At 44.1% G+C, this 16,526-nt stretch overlaps 1 protein-coding gene across 14 annotated transcripts in view; it reads right to left on the minus strand.

Annotated features, from left to right (window-relative positions):
- Positions 1-5: 5 nt before the first annotated feature.
- LOC135554256 (nuclear factor 1 X-type-like) overlaps positions 6-16,526 on the minus strand; it is a 184,267-nt gene continuing 167,746 nt past the window's right edge. For 11 of the 14 annotated variants that reach the window (XM_064986439.1, XM_064986435.1, XM_064986432.1 and 8 more), the window contains 4 exons: positions 10,620-10,795; positions 9,431-9,578; positions 7,985-8,076; positions 6-5,245 (listed from right to left, as the gene is read on the minus strand). In XM_064986439.1, coding sequence (XP_064842511.1) covers positions 5,231-5,245; positions 7,985-8,076; positions 9,431-9,578; positions 10,620-10,795 — 431 coding nt within the window. In that variant the 3' untranslated portion in view covers positions 6-5,230. The remainder of the gene's footprint in view (positions 5,246-7,984; positions 8,077-9,430; positions 9,579-10,619; positions 10,796-16,526) is intronic. The other 3 variants (XM_064986443.1, XM_064986441.1, XM_064986440.1) reach the window with 1 other exon arrangement.

A 16,526-nucleotide genomic window follows, 5' to 3' on the forward strand; every position in this document is an offset into this window, starting at 1 on the left:
GTGAGTTACAGTCAAAAACATCCTTTTATTCAAATGTTGCTCTTTTCAAACTGTTTTTATTATTATGGAAAAGAAACTGTAATTAACACATGCATTTCACCATGGGCTCTGGGAGGTGTATTCCTGAGGGAGGGAAGCTGCGCTGAGGGGGGTGCGGGGCAAGGCCAGCTGGGGGTTCACGCTACACAACACTAAACATGGCCCTACGCACTTTTAAAAACAAACCCGAAGGAAAATAAAAAGACGAGTGGCCAGGGAGAGACAGAACTCTGGTGCTGCAGGGCAAGATAGCTAGGGACCAAAGTTCTGCCCAAGCAAAGCACACTGAAACCTGTCACGCTTTAATTGTCAAGGCTAATACTGCTGCTGGCTTCAATCACTTACAATAAAAACATGCATATTCTTGTAGGAAACAAGTAGGCCCTCTATCAAGCCTGCTCTTGATTTTGCTGGTGGAATTTCAAGGTGCTTTAACTGTCTACTACATATGACTTTAGTCTAATTGTTCTCACTGTTCATTTGGGGTTCTAGTAAATGGGTGTAACGGTTCTCTTGATTGTGGATCTGAGCCTGCCAGTCTACGTGGGATGGAACCATTCAGTTATAAGAACGCTTAGTCATTTCAGGTCCTTTTTCACTTGTTTTAATAGCTGGTCTCATACAACCTCTAGAAAGGTGCATCATTAAACGGTCTCAATGTAGCATTGCTGCATAAGATACGAAACTCAATTCTGTAAAAAAAAAAATGGTTAACAAGAATTAACCAAACTTGCCTATTCTACCCCAGTTGCCATGCAGCCCCCTTGCCCATTCAGAGGGATATTCCGATGTGTATTTTATCTCCACGTTGTGATATGTTATCAAATACATCCCGCTGAAAAACTAGGCGCCCTCACAGACCCTCTCCTCGTCACACCCCAAGAGCCCACCGGTGTAACTTGTTCACTTACATTAACTGTTCAATGGAGAAGCTGAAGAGATCGGTATGATATACAATGTGAAGCGTACAAACAAGAAAAACGTGAGCTAACTGCATTCTGCTCAGACAAAGTTGAGCTTTTTTTTACCCCTCAATTCAGAGAAAAGGGGTTTGGGGAGGGATAAGGAGGGTAACGCAGCTACAGACTACTCCAGTGTCCAAGAGAGACAGAAGACAAGATACAGGAAGAGAAGCAAGACAGATTTTTTTGATTTTTTTTTGCTTTTCTTGATTATTCAACAATAAAAATAACTAAATCACACCAATTTCCTTTAGTACTATATATACTGCTTTGAAAAGCTTGAAGGAGAGGATATAGAAGAAATATGGAGGGGACTTTGAGACGGGCACTCAGGATTACAAGATGGAGTCTGAACAAAAGGCACTTTTTAGGGACAACCTTTAAGATGCTCTGATTCTAACACTAGAACACCAAACAAATATTTAGAATAATTTACACTGCGGATTGGGAGTGGAAGGGGGAAGGGTTCACTTCTTTGATTTAATCCTGCTCTCATCCTTGCTGTGCTCAAAATATACCTTACACTCCCTCGCCTTGTTTGGGTTTGAGATAGGAATCAACTAAATCTACCAAAATGTATTTCGCGTTACACCTCCCATCTCTCCAAATGCTATTAATCACTTTGTGGTTGAGCTAACACTTAGAAAAATGGATTCCATTTCTGATGCATCTCCCAAAATGGGGAAGATCTTGTCTGTATCCCAAACTTGATTACTTCGGTTGGCCAGTTTTAAACATGTCCACAGTTTAGAAAATTGGATGCAAGTTGCAATTCATCTGTTAAATAGGTCATGTTTTAGTCAGTTCTCTGGTGATACTGACATGGCCCAGATGTCCATTACGTCAGGCCTTTTCCACTAGTTCATCATCCCATTGTCAGGATAACCATCTAATCAATCTAAAAAAAAACGGTTCTCTTCCTGCTCTGGGATAAAGGTTGAAGAAAAATGCCTTTATCACAATATAATGAACCCCTTCCCCCCTTGGTAAATACAAAAGGAGAAATAGAATGCATGTTTCCTAAAATGTGCTTTATGATAACACTTAATTTTGTTCATTACTATTTATGTATAAGAGTTTGAATGTACTTTATTTCGTAAAAAGCACCGGTTTCATTTAGTGATATATATTTTTGTTTTGCTAAATTGTTCCTTCAGCCCTCCCAGATTTAGAAAACAAATCATTACAAATACATTTTTTTAAATGAATAAGGAAAAAAAAATCATTTTCAATTTACAAAGACTGGGATTTTTTTTGTCTGCCCTCGTGTTTAGAGTCCCGGAGCTAGTGGACTTAAAACAAAAAAATAGAGGGTTTAGCCTCTCTTTTCTCGTGACACCCTCAAACAATCTCTAACAGACAAACACAATTTATCTACCCAAGGCATTGCACATGGCTCAATCAACACACATACATTTTATTCAACAACAATACTCCCCCCCCCACCCCAAAAAAAAAAAATAATAACCAAAATCGAATCCGTTATTTCCCTTGGCCACGTCACTTTACTGTTTGCTATATAAATCATGTATCTATAGTATTTGCCATGGACACTTTATGCTATTAGATGTGGGTATAGGGACTGGTACTTTTGCTCTAATCAGATATTTAAGATGCATCAATTGACTGTGCCATGCTTCAAAAAATAACTAGACTGCCACAGAGCTTATTTTGCAAATAAAAAAATGTATATATCTCTAAATATATGTGTGTATATATATATATATAAAGATGATTGCAATTATTCAGTGAGCTGTCACTGTTTTTCTCCCCAGACATAGCATTTCACCACCATTCACTATTAGCTTATATGTGAGAAAAAGAACCTGAATTCACGTTTAACAAATTGCATAATGGGACAGAGGCACTTCCATAGATTTAGAAAAGAAATCACCATAGCCATCATAATTCTTATTCAGCAGTGCTAGTTCTCTATCAAGCTGATGAGATGGTTGCCGTCTGGCAACATCGTTTCCCTGCAGTGAAGTACATGACCAGGCAGTCCAGTTATTTTGTGAGGTTGGTGATTTGAGCTGATGTTCCTTAATAAAAAAAAAATCACTTTCAAACTGAATCGTAGTAAAGTTAGGAATTCAAATAAAAAGTGAATGATTAAAAACAAAAGGTTTCCTCAGAGATTGCCATGTTAAGTCTTCCCTTTACAGTCAATCTGGCCTGGGTGGTTGTAACTGCTACTTGTACTGTAAGTTTGCATGCGAGTTTGTCAAGTGGCGCTGTGCAAAGTGTGTTCATTTAATTTGTCCCTCTTGATTTCAAAAGGTTGAACTTTTGTCTGGTAAAGTATCTTTAGGGCAGTTTGATCTATAAGGGCTGACTGAACAGAACGAACAGGCTGGATAGGATGGGGAGCAGAGATCGTGTCAGGGAAAAGAGGCGACCATAGCACTCTGCCATCTCAATATGACCTCTGACCTCAACACAGGCTCTCCTTCCCAAACATGGGAAGAAATATGTCACATCATTATTTTGCTCCGCAGCGTGGCTCTCTGCTCTTGGAACAGGGGCAGTCTGGGAGTGTAAACAAAAAGGGTAAACTATGGGGAGATGGGAGGGAGATGGGAGGGAGGTGGGAGGGAGGTGGGAGGGAGATGGGAGGAGGGAGGTGGATGGGAGGGAGGTGGGAGGGAGGTGGGTGGGAGGGAGATGGGAGGGAGGTGGATGGGAGGGAGGTGGGAGGGAGGTGGGTGGGAGGGAGGTGGGAGGGAGGTGGGTGGGAGGGAGGTGGGTGGGTGGGAGATGGGAGGGAGGTGGGTGGGAGATGGGAGGGAGGTGGGTGGGAGGGAGGTGGGCTCTGGGCCCTCAGCAACCTAATGTCACTGTTTCACTACATGGTATTGAACACTGACTGAATCACCCTTCCTGGCAATACCACTCGAAGTCTCGCTCCCAACCACTGTTTTTCTCAATAAGGTGCTGTCATTCAAACACAACATTTTATAAAGAGGACAAATTCAGAGGGACAGGTTCAATAAGAAACAAAAAATAAAACAATTCTGTGCAAAAGGGAATATTACTACTGTAGCTGTGTAGTTCTGGATGTTAAAGCAGAGGCCTGTGTTTTTAACTAAGTATGTGTGTTGTCTACTACGAGGGGCAAAAAGAGTGTACTGGAAACGTGTGAATAGCATGTGTCATAGACGTAATAACACCACTTGGGCTCGGTGTGTGTTTGTGTGTATATATATATATATATATATATATATATATATATATATATATATATATATATATATATGAATGTTACAAATGGCATTCATCATTCAAATGAAAGTGGATATACTTAGCACTTGATTGTTGTCACGGTTGTAGTTTTGCAAGAGTGAACTGGGCATTTTGCTTTACTTGGGTTTGGGTTCTTCTGCTGGGATGCTGGTTAGAGTGGAGGCCTTGTGTTGCTGAACTGTGGGCTGAGACTTCTCATATCCATTTTTTTTCTCTTTCACTAATAATAATAATACAATCATAGGTAAGCCTGTTTTCCCCCCATGCCATGTAGGTGTAATAGTGGACATGAGATTAGTGTTAATTCAGCTTGTAGTGCAACCTTTAGGAAATGTTTTGGCATGGTTTCTGTCTTGTTAGTAGTGGGGCTGATTAGGTCAATGGTTATAAGACTGGGAAATATTGGTGAATTGACAGTGTGTTGAGTGACAGGGAGACATCATAGTAGCATGGACTGCTACGTATTTCACTGGAACCTAATGGGTTTGTTTTGTGGGTGATTTGACAGTGGGGAGCGTACCGCATTTAAATGATGGTGTGTTTTGTGCCTTCAAGAGAGTGATTTGAGAGTCCCTTCAATTTCAATCCCCACTCCTACATCAGTTTCTTTGACTGTTGAATAGTTGCTTTTCTCAGCCATTTGCACAATGTGTCCTTGTTCCGAAGTAGAAGGTGACCTTTTTTCTCTTCAGGTTCCTCTTTTTGTGTTGCTGTGTTTTGCTGGATGTGAGAGATGACTTCTTGTCCTCTGCCTCTCCCAAATCCTATGATCCTCCCGTCTTAAAAATGGGGGGTTCCGTCTGTTTAGGTAATTGGGTCCAGAGTTTCACTACTAGTATCATGCTAAGATTTCCTGGGTTGCTTTACTTTTTATGTGAGACATACGGACCGTTGGGCAATTTCCTGTGGGTTATTTTTCTGTTTTCCATGTTTCAATTCCCAATTGTAAAGAAAGATTCTAGTCGCTGGTTTGCAGACAGGTCATGTCAGAGGAACCAAGACTGTTAAATAGAAAAAAAGAGGACATTGTTAACAGGATCCGCCCCTTTTTTTCAATTTTCGCTTACAATAACATACACAAATCTAATTGCCTGTAGCTCAGGCATTGAAGCAAGGATATGCATATTCTTGATACCATTTGAAAGGAAACACCTTGACGTTTGTGGAAATGTGAAATTAATGTAGGAGAATATAACACATTAGATCTGGTAAAAGAAAATATAAAGAAAAACACTTTTTTTGTTTTGTTTTTGTACCATCACCTTTGAAATGCAAGAGAAAGGCCATCATTTATTATTCCAGCCCAGGCACAATTTAGATTTTGGCCACTTGATGGCAGCAGTGTATGTGCAAAGTTTTAGACTGATACAATGAACCATTCAATTTTTTTTAACAAGACTGCCCAAATGTAACTAAATGGTTTATTAACAACTTTTCAAGTTCATAACTGTGCACTCTCCTCAAACAATAGCATGATATTATTTCACTGTAATAGCTACTCTAAGTTGGACGGTGTAGTTAGATTAACAATAATTTAGACATATCTGATTGGCAGAAAGCTTATGTCCTGGGGAATTTTCTTGTGACTTACAACATCATGCTAATCACGTTAGCTCAACCATCCTGTGGGGGACCCACCGATCCTGAAGAAGTTTTAAGTTCAGGTTAAAATGTGTACCATTTAAAATAAGTAAACACACATTTCCACAATTGACCACTAGAGGCCCACACACTAACAATGGTCAACAGTTGTCAGCCCCTTGTCATATTGAAATACTCCCAGCTATATTGACTGACTGTCCATGGCTGTACTGTACTATAGTGCTGTGGGAGTATGGTTTGGCTCTGCTGCTAATGGCTGTTGTTATTCCTTACTGGACTCAGAGTCCACATGCAGCGGGGGGAGAGATGTCTGGCGCTCCCTGTATTCAGATTGAGTTTCTCCCGCTCAGTGTGAAAATAGAGCAGAACTGGGTCACTGGCCGGGATCTGGCACCAGTCAACACTGGCCAACATTCTGGAGCCTTGGAAACTTTGGGCCTCCGGGGAGGTGCCGTTTGTTTTGTTTGACTCTAACAGGTCGCCCGAATACCCCCAACTCCTGCCTCTTGCCCTCCCTCATCCCCCCTCTTGCTGTAGGCTCTGTCCCAGCAGCCTATGGACTTCGTAACTCTTCCCCTGTCAGTTACACTATCTCTGTCTTTCTCTCTCCATCCATCTCCCTCTAGCACTCTCTCTGGAATCCTTGGCAGTAGTGACCACCCTCTTTCCTTACCCACGCCTTCCTCCCCCAGCATCCCCTCTCAAGTTCAAGTGGCTATGACATCATGTCTGGTTGCTGCAGGCAACCAGACAGTCGGGACGTGACTTCTCTGAGCAGTGCTGAAACTCTCCCTCTCCCCCTCTTTCACTATTTTCTCCCTCTCGCTCATTCTCCTGTTTCCTCTCTCCTCTGGCCGTAGAACTCCCTTGCTGCCACCAGAGGGTACTTGGAGACCAAATATCTCTGCTCTGGGAGTGAGAGTTCTATTCAGGCCCTGCAGTCACAGCAAACAGACTTTTCACAAGACCTTTTCACAAGGCACATTATGCTAACAATGTCATTTCTGAGCTACATATGCAACCAATTAAAGCTCCCTATACAATTTCATTTCTCCAGTGCAAACTAAAACCATACTGTAAACACAATATACTCAATAGCACAGAGCACTGGAGGGCTACACAGGAAGAGTGTGTGTGTGTGTGTGTGTGTGTGTGTGTGTGTGTGTGTGTGTGTATGTGTGTGAATAGTTCGGAGTTTGTTGAGAAAGAGAGTAAAGAAGGGACAAAATGGCGTAGAGTTTTCACGGTGGTGTAAGGTGAGCCTCATGAGCGGGGTGGGTTAGTCAAACAGGGCCTGTTACGAAGCTGGAGAGAGAGAGGGAAGAAGATGGGCTGTAGGAGGGAGAGTGAGCTGAGGGAGAGCATAGAGGGAGTGTAGGGATGGAGGGTGAGAGCAGCAGAGGGCTTCAGATGGTTTCCATGTGGTGGGGAGGAGTGTGGAGCAGAGCTGGCTCGGGGCGGGTGTGGTTGGACACTAATGAGAAAAGTGCAGTGGGTAATGGAGGAGGCATATGAGCGAGAGGCAGTGCGGTGGAGAGAGAGAGCCCGCTGCCTGAGGGGTAGGGTCCAGGTGGGCCAAATAAACAGTGAGAGGTCAGTTTAACACACACGGTAAACCACACACACGGTAAAACATACACACGGTAAAACATACATCCACAACAAATCATGGGATGAGGAGAGGGATGGGAAATACACCAGTGAGATTTAGGGAGTAGTTAGGCAGTTTGGGAATAAGAAATATTTTGGCATGTATCCATTCACCTAAGTAAGTTTCCTGAGTTGGGCTGATAATTTCAATGAAAACAGACAGGTTTCCTACACACAAAAAATACACATGCATCCACGCACACCACATGAATACACGCACGGAAGCACATACACACTATGGAAAGCAGCAGAAAGCGCTAATGTGCTAATGCAGTAGTTTGGTAGTGTTGATGAGAGTAAAGGCTTGATTAAATCCTTAGCGCTGAAGAGCTGTGCTACAGCAGGATAGAAATGTAAAGGCATTGTTCCTGAGTTAGCGGAGACTGAAGTCATGGTAACGCTGCATATGTCGACTCAATCGGAAATGACATTTCAATCGCAAACTTCAGTGATACAGATTGAATCGAGCCCTAAAGCTGTTTGCTCACCTGTGTCTGCTGCGGGATGTTCAGAAAGTTGTTGTCCCGTGATCCGATGCTGACAAACCTGTTGGGAGCTGGGGCCCCTGACGTGGAGTAAGCTGCAGACAGACACAGAAAGGAGAAATGGTCAAACCACAGTCTGTGTTCAATAAAAATTAATTATGGAGCATTGTACTTCATAACAATTTGAGAAAATACTGCTTTAAGCTCTCAACCTGACATCACACATAATTGTTACTGTAAGTCCCCCTACGCATCAGAGAGTAGGGCTACTAAGCCGGACCTCTCCAAACTATAACCCTGGTCCCAAATGTAGGGCAGTTTGAGGTCAATATAGACTGCAACACGAAGGTTGTTATTACAAACCATTCTGACAGGAATCTGATACTGGAAAGTTGCTGTAGTGTGTTTGTAGTGTGTGTGTAGTGGGTGTAAGTCTGTATTATTTAGCAGCATACACATACGTTAAGTAGACTTTGAGGGAAAAAAGGTGCTATCTAGAACCAAAAAGGGTTCTTCTGCTGCTGAACCCATTGAAGAAGCCCTTTTGGTTCCAGGTAGAAATATTTTCTACATGGAACCCAAAATGTGTCCTTCTATGGGGACAGACGCAGAACCCTTTTGGAACCCTCATGTTTGAGGATCATTAACATAGATCAAATACATAAGCCTTTGAGACATTGATTGAGGGGGTTGAAAAAAATGCATAAAACAAAACACAAAAATCTGAAATATAAAAAAAAAGAAGGATAAAGAAAGAAAAGTGCTCCGTCCAGTGCCCCTCCTGTCATAGGTGAGAAACATTTTGGCAGACACGCCCCATAGCTAGACACACCCCTTCAGTAACTCTGTCTGACCTTCAAAGCAACACCACCATCAACTCAGTAAATATATATATATATATCTATTCAACTAAAAAGTAAAATATAACTCTAAATATTATTTTCATGTTTGGATATTTTCTGGTGAAAAAATATCTGGAGCATGATGTTTTGGAATCCACAAACTGCCCTAAATATGTGCCACTAGTAAAAAAAAAAAGTGATTTAGAGTGAGCAATTGACAAAAAGGAAATGGATCAATCTATTTCTATTTTAGACTACTTCCGATCTCAACTGACATCTCGGGGGCTGGCCATATGAGATAAATAAAACATAAACGGAGGAAAACCAGGATGGCAATCTTCTGCCTCTGTGAGCGCAGAGGCACAGGGGTATCGAGGAAGGGTTAGTGTCATTCAAGGTTGGGCTCAGGATGGGCATTCTAAGAGAAAGAGGGTGGGCCTAATATAGAGCCCTGGAGGACACCACAAAAGGGTCATCGGTGGATAATGGTGACAGGCTTCTGTCGTAACTCTAGGGTCAGTATGATCCCAGACGGTGAAGGAGGTGAGAGGTGAGCTGGCTGGGGGGGGAGGGGTTTGGTTCGGACTTGGTCTGTGGGGTCACTTACACGGAGATGTGGGCGAGGTCAGTCCGCCGTCGGGAGGCGTGCTGCTGGATTTAGAGTCGGACATGGGGAGGGGCACTGGGCGGGCCACTGGGGGAGGTGGAGGCAGCAAGAAGGAGCCCGGCATTTTGCTCTGGCCGCTCCCGTTTGGCTGCGGACAACACAAACAGGGTCAGGAGGGCGATATGTGACAACCTGCACACGGCATGAGAGGACGCAGCTCCAGAGACCAGGTCCAAAAAATATCCAAGATGGGTGGTGGGAGAGGTGGGGGTGTTGGAAACAACAGCCAAACGAATGATGTATGTGCATTGCGTCATTTATGGAGGTGTACAAAATAATAATCACCACAAGTGTTGATAGGGGAGTTCTGGGGTGGTCCATGGTGGAGGGGTGAGTGGGAGGGGGGTGAGAGCACAATTGGTGGTGGGGTTTGTCCATAACATGGCAACAAATCAAAACATGGGAAAAATACTCCACTAAGAAAACACGACACCAACAACACGCAAAATAATAATTACAATAGAAACGGAAGACAGAACATGTATGCTCGATTGAAATGTGCTGTGATTGTAGGCTTTCGTGCTGATGATTACATAATCTGAGGGGGTGGGCGGAGCAAAATAAAAAAGGGAACCTTAGGGTCTGGAAGAGCACAGGACAAGGAAAAAAGATTAAGTACAGAAAACCCTGGACCAACAGGAAATTGTCAATAGTAGTATTTTGCTTTCTCTCCTCACTGGTGCAACAGTTTGGCAATTGGTTTAAGTTTTTTTTAAATGTATCAGAAAGTCAACCCTGTTTCCTTACTTTGCATACTACATAACTTAAAGGTTTTCATGTTTTTCACTGTTACAGTTTCACTCCTCTATCATACTGTATCTATACTTAACAGCAAATGGTGTCCGCAAGTGATGAAACACAAACAAACCTGTGGTCTCTATCTTAGTACTGTACTCAGTGTAGTGTTTACACAGGGAAACAGTACATGTCTATACAGTGTTAATGATCACCAATCACTAAACTTAATTTAGTAATGTTTGTGTCGTTTGCATGGCCACACATTAGACGTTCGTGGAATTCTATTCTTACTGCCTTCATTCATCTTTTGTTGTCCCATGTGTGATTATATTAATGTATAAGTGGTTAGTGTCACTCAGCTCCTGAGCTCTCCTCTTACATCAAACCTTACCTGGCCGCCAGACTGTCCCGAACCATCAGCGCAGACAAACTGCACAAATTCCTTCAGGGGGTCCTGTCCAGGATGGTGGTGGTAGCGAATGGTGGGGTGGGGGAAGTACGGGCTGGACTGCTGGATGATGGAGGGGGAGGGGAAGTGCAGGGCAGAGGCTGAGGCACGGGGGCTCCCTGAGAAGAGGCATACGTTAGTTAGATAGATGAGAGGAGGGAGAGTGAATAAGAGATCAACAGAGATGAACAGCGAGACATGCAGTTCAGCAGTGAACACTCACTGGGCTTTTAGTTTAAAACAGTCAACAGCGGCCACATCTTAAGACCCAGGGACCGGCACATTGAGTGACATCAGTCCAAATTGGAGTTTTATTTCATCAAATCATGATAGATTGAGGGTGAAAATGTATTACAAGAAAGAATGAGGCTTTACAGGAAATGCTTACGCATAAACCAGCACACAAACGCAATGGTCTACATTACAAAAGCAGTCCCCAAACCACACAAAAAAATAAAAAAGACAAAGAGATCATTGAGCACCGTCTTAAATTAGAACGTCTTAATGCGTCTGTGTGCAGTTTTGTGGGTGTGATTCACAGGCGCCACAGCAATTTGGCATTTAAATAGGCAAGCTGCTTTCCAACGATCCTCTATGACAAGACTAATCTTTATGTTCACACTGTACGTGTGAGTTTTTGTGCATGTGTTAGTGGTCTACACTTGGATGATATCTATTTGGTTGTGTGCAGGTGTGGGGGTTTAAATGTCCCGGTGTTGCTGCGTCTGTAGGGGAATAAAGAAGCTCTCTTTTGTGCCTGCATGAGAGGGTGATAAAGTATCTCGCTTTAAGTCACCCAGCCGAGCTGAATATGGAGACTGGGGTGTGAATGAACGTTTGAATGGGACACAAAGCCCTCTCTGTCAGATGTATATCCATTACCAAATCTCCTTGATTTGTATTAGTGGGGCGCACCCTCTCCCTTTTTCTTCTGGTGTGCCAGTCTACCCCCTTTAGTGTTGCCCCACCCGGCAGGGCCTCCAGCTGCCCGCGTGAGGCTGCCAACTCCAGTGTGTTACCCCCAGACAGGACCCTGTGCCCCCCAGCCAAGCAGCACATCGCTCCCTGCCAGGATCCATGCTACCCCGGTGGAGCCGTCTCCCCTCTCCTTTAGTCCCCCTTAATCCCATTAGAGACTGGGCCAAGCTCTCTGGAGAGGGGCTATACCCCAAACCCCCTGGATCTACGACACAAAACAACAACAACACAGTAAACACTTTCACACAAGCATGGGAATGACATACAGTTGAAGTCGAAAGTTTACATACACCTTAGCCAAATACACTGCTCAAAAAGATAAAGGGAACACTTAAACAACACAATGTAACTCCAAGTCAATCACACTTCTTTGAAATCAAACTGTCCACTTAGGAAGCAACACTGATTGACAATACATTTCACATGCTGTTGTGCAAATGGAATAGACAACAGGTGGAAATTATAGGCATTTAGCAAGACACGTCCAATAAAGGAGTGGTTCTGCAGGTGGACCACTTCTCAGTTCCTATGCTTCCTGGCTGATGTTTTGGTCACTTTTGAATGCTGGCGGTGCTTTCACTCTCGTGGTAGCATGAGACGGAGTCTACAACCCACACAAGTGGCTCAGGTAGTGCAGCTCATCCAGGATGGCACATCAATGCGAGCTGTGGCAAGAAGATTTGCTGTGTCTGTTTGCTGCGTAGTGTCCAGAGCATGGAGGCGCTACCAGGAGACAGGCCAGTACATCAGGAGACGTGGAGGAGGCCGTAGGAGGGCAACAACCCAGCAGCAGGACCGCTACCTCCGCCTTTGTATAAGAAGGAGCACTGCCAGAGCCCTGCAAAATGACCTCCAGCAGGCCACAAATTTGCATGTGTCTGCTCAAACGGTCAGAAACAGACTCCATGAGGGTGGTATGAGGGCCCGATGTCCACAGGTGGGGGTTGTGCTTACAGCCCAACACTGTGTAGGACGTTTGGCATTTGCCAGAGAACACCAAGATTGGCAAATTCGCCACTGGCGCCCTGTGCTCTTCACAGATGAAAGCAGGTTCACACTGAGCACGTGACAGACGTGACAGAGTCTGGAGACGCCGTGGAGAACGTTCTGCTGCCTGCAACATCCTCCAGCATGACCGGCTTGGCGGTGGGTCAGTCATGGTGTGGGGTGGCATTTCTTTGGGGGGCCGCACAGAGGTAGCCTGACTGCCATTAGGTACCGAGATGAGATCCTCAGACCCCTTGTGAGACCATATGCTGGTGCGGTTGGCCTTGGGTTCCTCCTAATGCAAGACAATGCTAGACCTCATGTGGCTAGAGTGTGTCAGCAGTTCCTGCAAGAGGAAGGCATTGACGCTATGGACTGGCCCGCCCGTTCCCCAGACCCAAATCCAATTGAGCACATCTGAGACATCATGTCTCGCTCCATTCACCAACGCCACGTTGCACCACAGACTGTCCAGGAGTTGGCGGATGCTTTAGTCCAGGTCTGGGAGGAGATCCCTCAGGAGACCATCCGCCACCTCATCAGGAGCATGCCCAGGCGTTGTAGGGAGGTCATACAGGCACGTGGAGGCCACACACACTCCTGAGCCTCATTTTGACTTGTTTTAAGGACATTACATCAAAGTTGGATCAGCCTGTAGTGTGGTTTTCCGCTTTAATTTTGAGTGTCACTCCAAATCCAGACCTCCATGGGTTGATAAATTTGATTTCCATTGATACTTTTTGTGTGATTTTGTTGTCAGCACATTCAACTATGTAAAGAAAAACGTATTTAATAAGAAAATTTCATTCATTCAGATCTAGGATGTGTTATTTTAGTTTCCTTTATTTTTTTTGAGCAGTGTACATTTAAACTCAGTTTTTCACAATTCCTGACAAATTCCCTGTCTTAGGTCAGTTAGGATCACCACTTTATTTTAAGAATGTGAAAATATCAGAATGATAGTAGAGAGAATTATTTCAGCTTTTATTTTTTTCATCACATTCCCAGTGGGTCAGAAGTTCACATACACCCAATTAGTATTTGGTAGCATTGCCTTTAAATTGTTTAACTTGGGTCAAACGTTTCAGATAGCCTTCCACAAGCTTCCCACAATAAGTTGGGTGAATTTTGGCCCATTCCTCCTGACAGAGCTGGTGTAACTGAGTCAGGTTTGTAGGCCTCCTTGCTCGCACACGCTTTTTCAGTTCTGCCCACAAATGTTCTATGGGATTGAGGTCAGGGCTTTGTGATGGCCACTCCAATACCTTAACTTTGTTGTCCTTAAGCCATTTTGCCACAACTTTGGAAGTATGTTTGGGGTCATTGTCCATTTGGAAGACCTATTTGCGACCAAGCTTTAACTTCCTGACTGATGTCTTGAAATGTTGCTTCAATATATCCATATACATGTTCCTTCCTCGTGATGCCATCTATTTTGTGAAGTGCACCAGTCCCTCCTGCAGCAAAGCACCCCCACGACATGATGCTGCCACCCTGTACTTCACGGTTGGGATGGTATTCTTCGGCTTGCAAGCCTCCCCCTTTTTCCTCCAAACATAACGATGGTCATTATGGCCAAACAGTTCTATTTTTGTTTCATCAGACCAGAGGACATTTCTCCAAAAAGTATGCTATTTGTCCCCATGTGCCGTTGCAAACCGTAGTCTGGCTTTTTTTATGGCAGGTTTGGAGCAGTGGCTTCTTCCTTGCTGAGTGGACTTTCAGGTTCTGTCGATATAGGACTCGTTTTACTGTGGATATAGATACTTTTGTACCCGTTTCCTCCAGCATCTTCACAAGGTCCTTTGCTGTTGTTCTTGGATTGATTTGCACTTTTCACACCAAAGTACGTTAATCTCTAGGAGACAGAACGCGTCTCATTCCTGAGCGGTATGATGGCTGCGTGGTCCCATGGTGTTTATACTATTGTTTGTACAGATGAACGTGGTACTTTCAGGCATTTGGCAATTGCTCCAAAGGAAGAACCAGACTTGTTCCATGTAGGACCCTTTCAATAGTGGGGTCTATGTGGAACCAAAAAGGGTTCTCCTATGGGTACAGCTGATTAACCCCTTTGGAACCCTTTTTTCTAAGAGTGTAGGAGGCAATCTCAGCATATCTGAGGTAGATGTCATTACACGGTGGTAATTGATTACACACTGCTTCTGATCAATTTAGGAACTTTTAGCTTTGAGTTGGGAGTTCAGATGAGTTCAGAGGCTCATTATCTATGGTGAGCTGTTCACCCTTCACAAAGACTTGCTTTGAGCTGATACGATTGAGAATGCAAATGTCCCAGCAACTGTTGATATCGGATTTCATCATGAGATCCTTGTCGATGGTTGAAATAACCACAATGACCATGTTCCACTGCCAGACACAATAACAGCTCTTCACTTCCTGGGTTTCCCGACCATAGGCGTCTCAGTCAGAGAGAGAGAGAGAGAGAGAGAGAGAGAGAGGGAGAGAGAGAAGAAAGACAGGAGAAGAAAGAGGTAGATGACAAAACAATTGATGGTGAACGGCATAAGCCTAAAGCATTTTAAGGGAAAATGGCAAGACATTGTCAGCCATGAGCCAGGAGAAATACTCAACAGAACAAGAACAAATGTCTTCTCTAAAAAATACAGGACTCATGAGAATGTAGGGCTGTACACCAAGTTTCTATCAGGCTCTGTATAATAACATATTGAAGCCAATAAATCATGTGCCCATCATGATAACTACATGTACCAGTTGTAAGACCATAGTTGTGGGTTGGGCCAGTGTGGCTCGGGGAGGTAGTGATCAGGGAAGGTGGTGGTCAGAGAAATGGAGGTACAGAATGGAGGCTCTTCACCCAGTCACCCAACCACAGACAGATCTCTTTACAGGGTACAGGAAGGAACAACTATGTTATACTCTAGCCTAATTTGCATTTGAAAGTATTCAGACCTCTTCCCTAATTTAGTTACATTACAGCCTTATTTTTCTCACCAATCTCCACACAATACCCCATAATGACAAAACAAAAACTGTTTTATTGAATAAAAAAAAGAGGTTTTGCTATGCTCCTTTGCTATGAGACTCGAAATTGAGCCCAAGTGCATCCTGTTTCCATTGATCATCCTTGAGATGGAGTCCATCTTGACTGGAGTCCAACTGTGGTAAATTCAATTGATTTGACATGATTTGGAAATGCACACGTGTCTATATAAGGTCCCACAGATGACAGTGCATGTCAGTGCATGCACTGAGGTCGAAGGAATTGTCCGTAGAGCTCCGAGACAGGATTGTGTTTGAGGCACAGATCTGGGGAAGGGTACCAAAACATTTCTGCAGCATTGAAGGTTGCCAAGAACACAGTGGCCTCCATCATTCTTAAATGTAAGAAGTTTGGAACCACCAAGACTCTTCCTAGAGCTGGCTGCCATGCCAAACTGAGCAATCGGCGGAGAAGGGCCTTGGTCAGGGAGGTCACCGAGAACCCAATGGTTACTCTGACAGAGCTCCAGAAGTCCTCTGTGGATATGAGAGAACCTTCCAGAAGGACAACCATCTCTACAGCACTCCACCAATCAGGCCTTTATGGTAGAGTGGCCAGACAGAAGCCACTCCTCAGTATAAGGCACATGACATCCTGCTTGGAGTTTGCCAAAAGGACTCTCAAACCACGAGAAATAAGATTCTCTGGTCTGATTAAACCAAGATTTAACTTGTTGGCCTGAATGCCAAGCGTCACGTCTGGAGGAAACCTAACACCGTCCCTATGGTGATGCATGGTGGTGGCAGCATCATGCTGTGAGGATGTTTTTCAGTGGCAGGGACTGGGAGATTAGTCAGGATTGAGGTATAGGGGCCTCCCGGGTGGCGCAGTGGTTAAGGGCACTGTACTGCAGCGCCAGC

Source organism: Oncorhynchus masou, chromosome 14 (assembly GCF_036934945.1).
Source record: "Oncorhynchus masou masou isolate Uvic2021 chromosome 14, UVic_Omas_1.1, whole genome shotgun sequence".
Taxonomy (NCBI): Eukaryota; Metazoa; Chordata; class Actinopteri; order Salmoniformes; family Salmonidae; genus Oncorhynchus; species Oncorhynchus masou.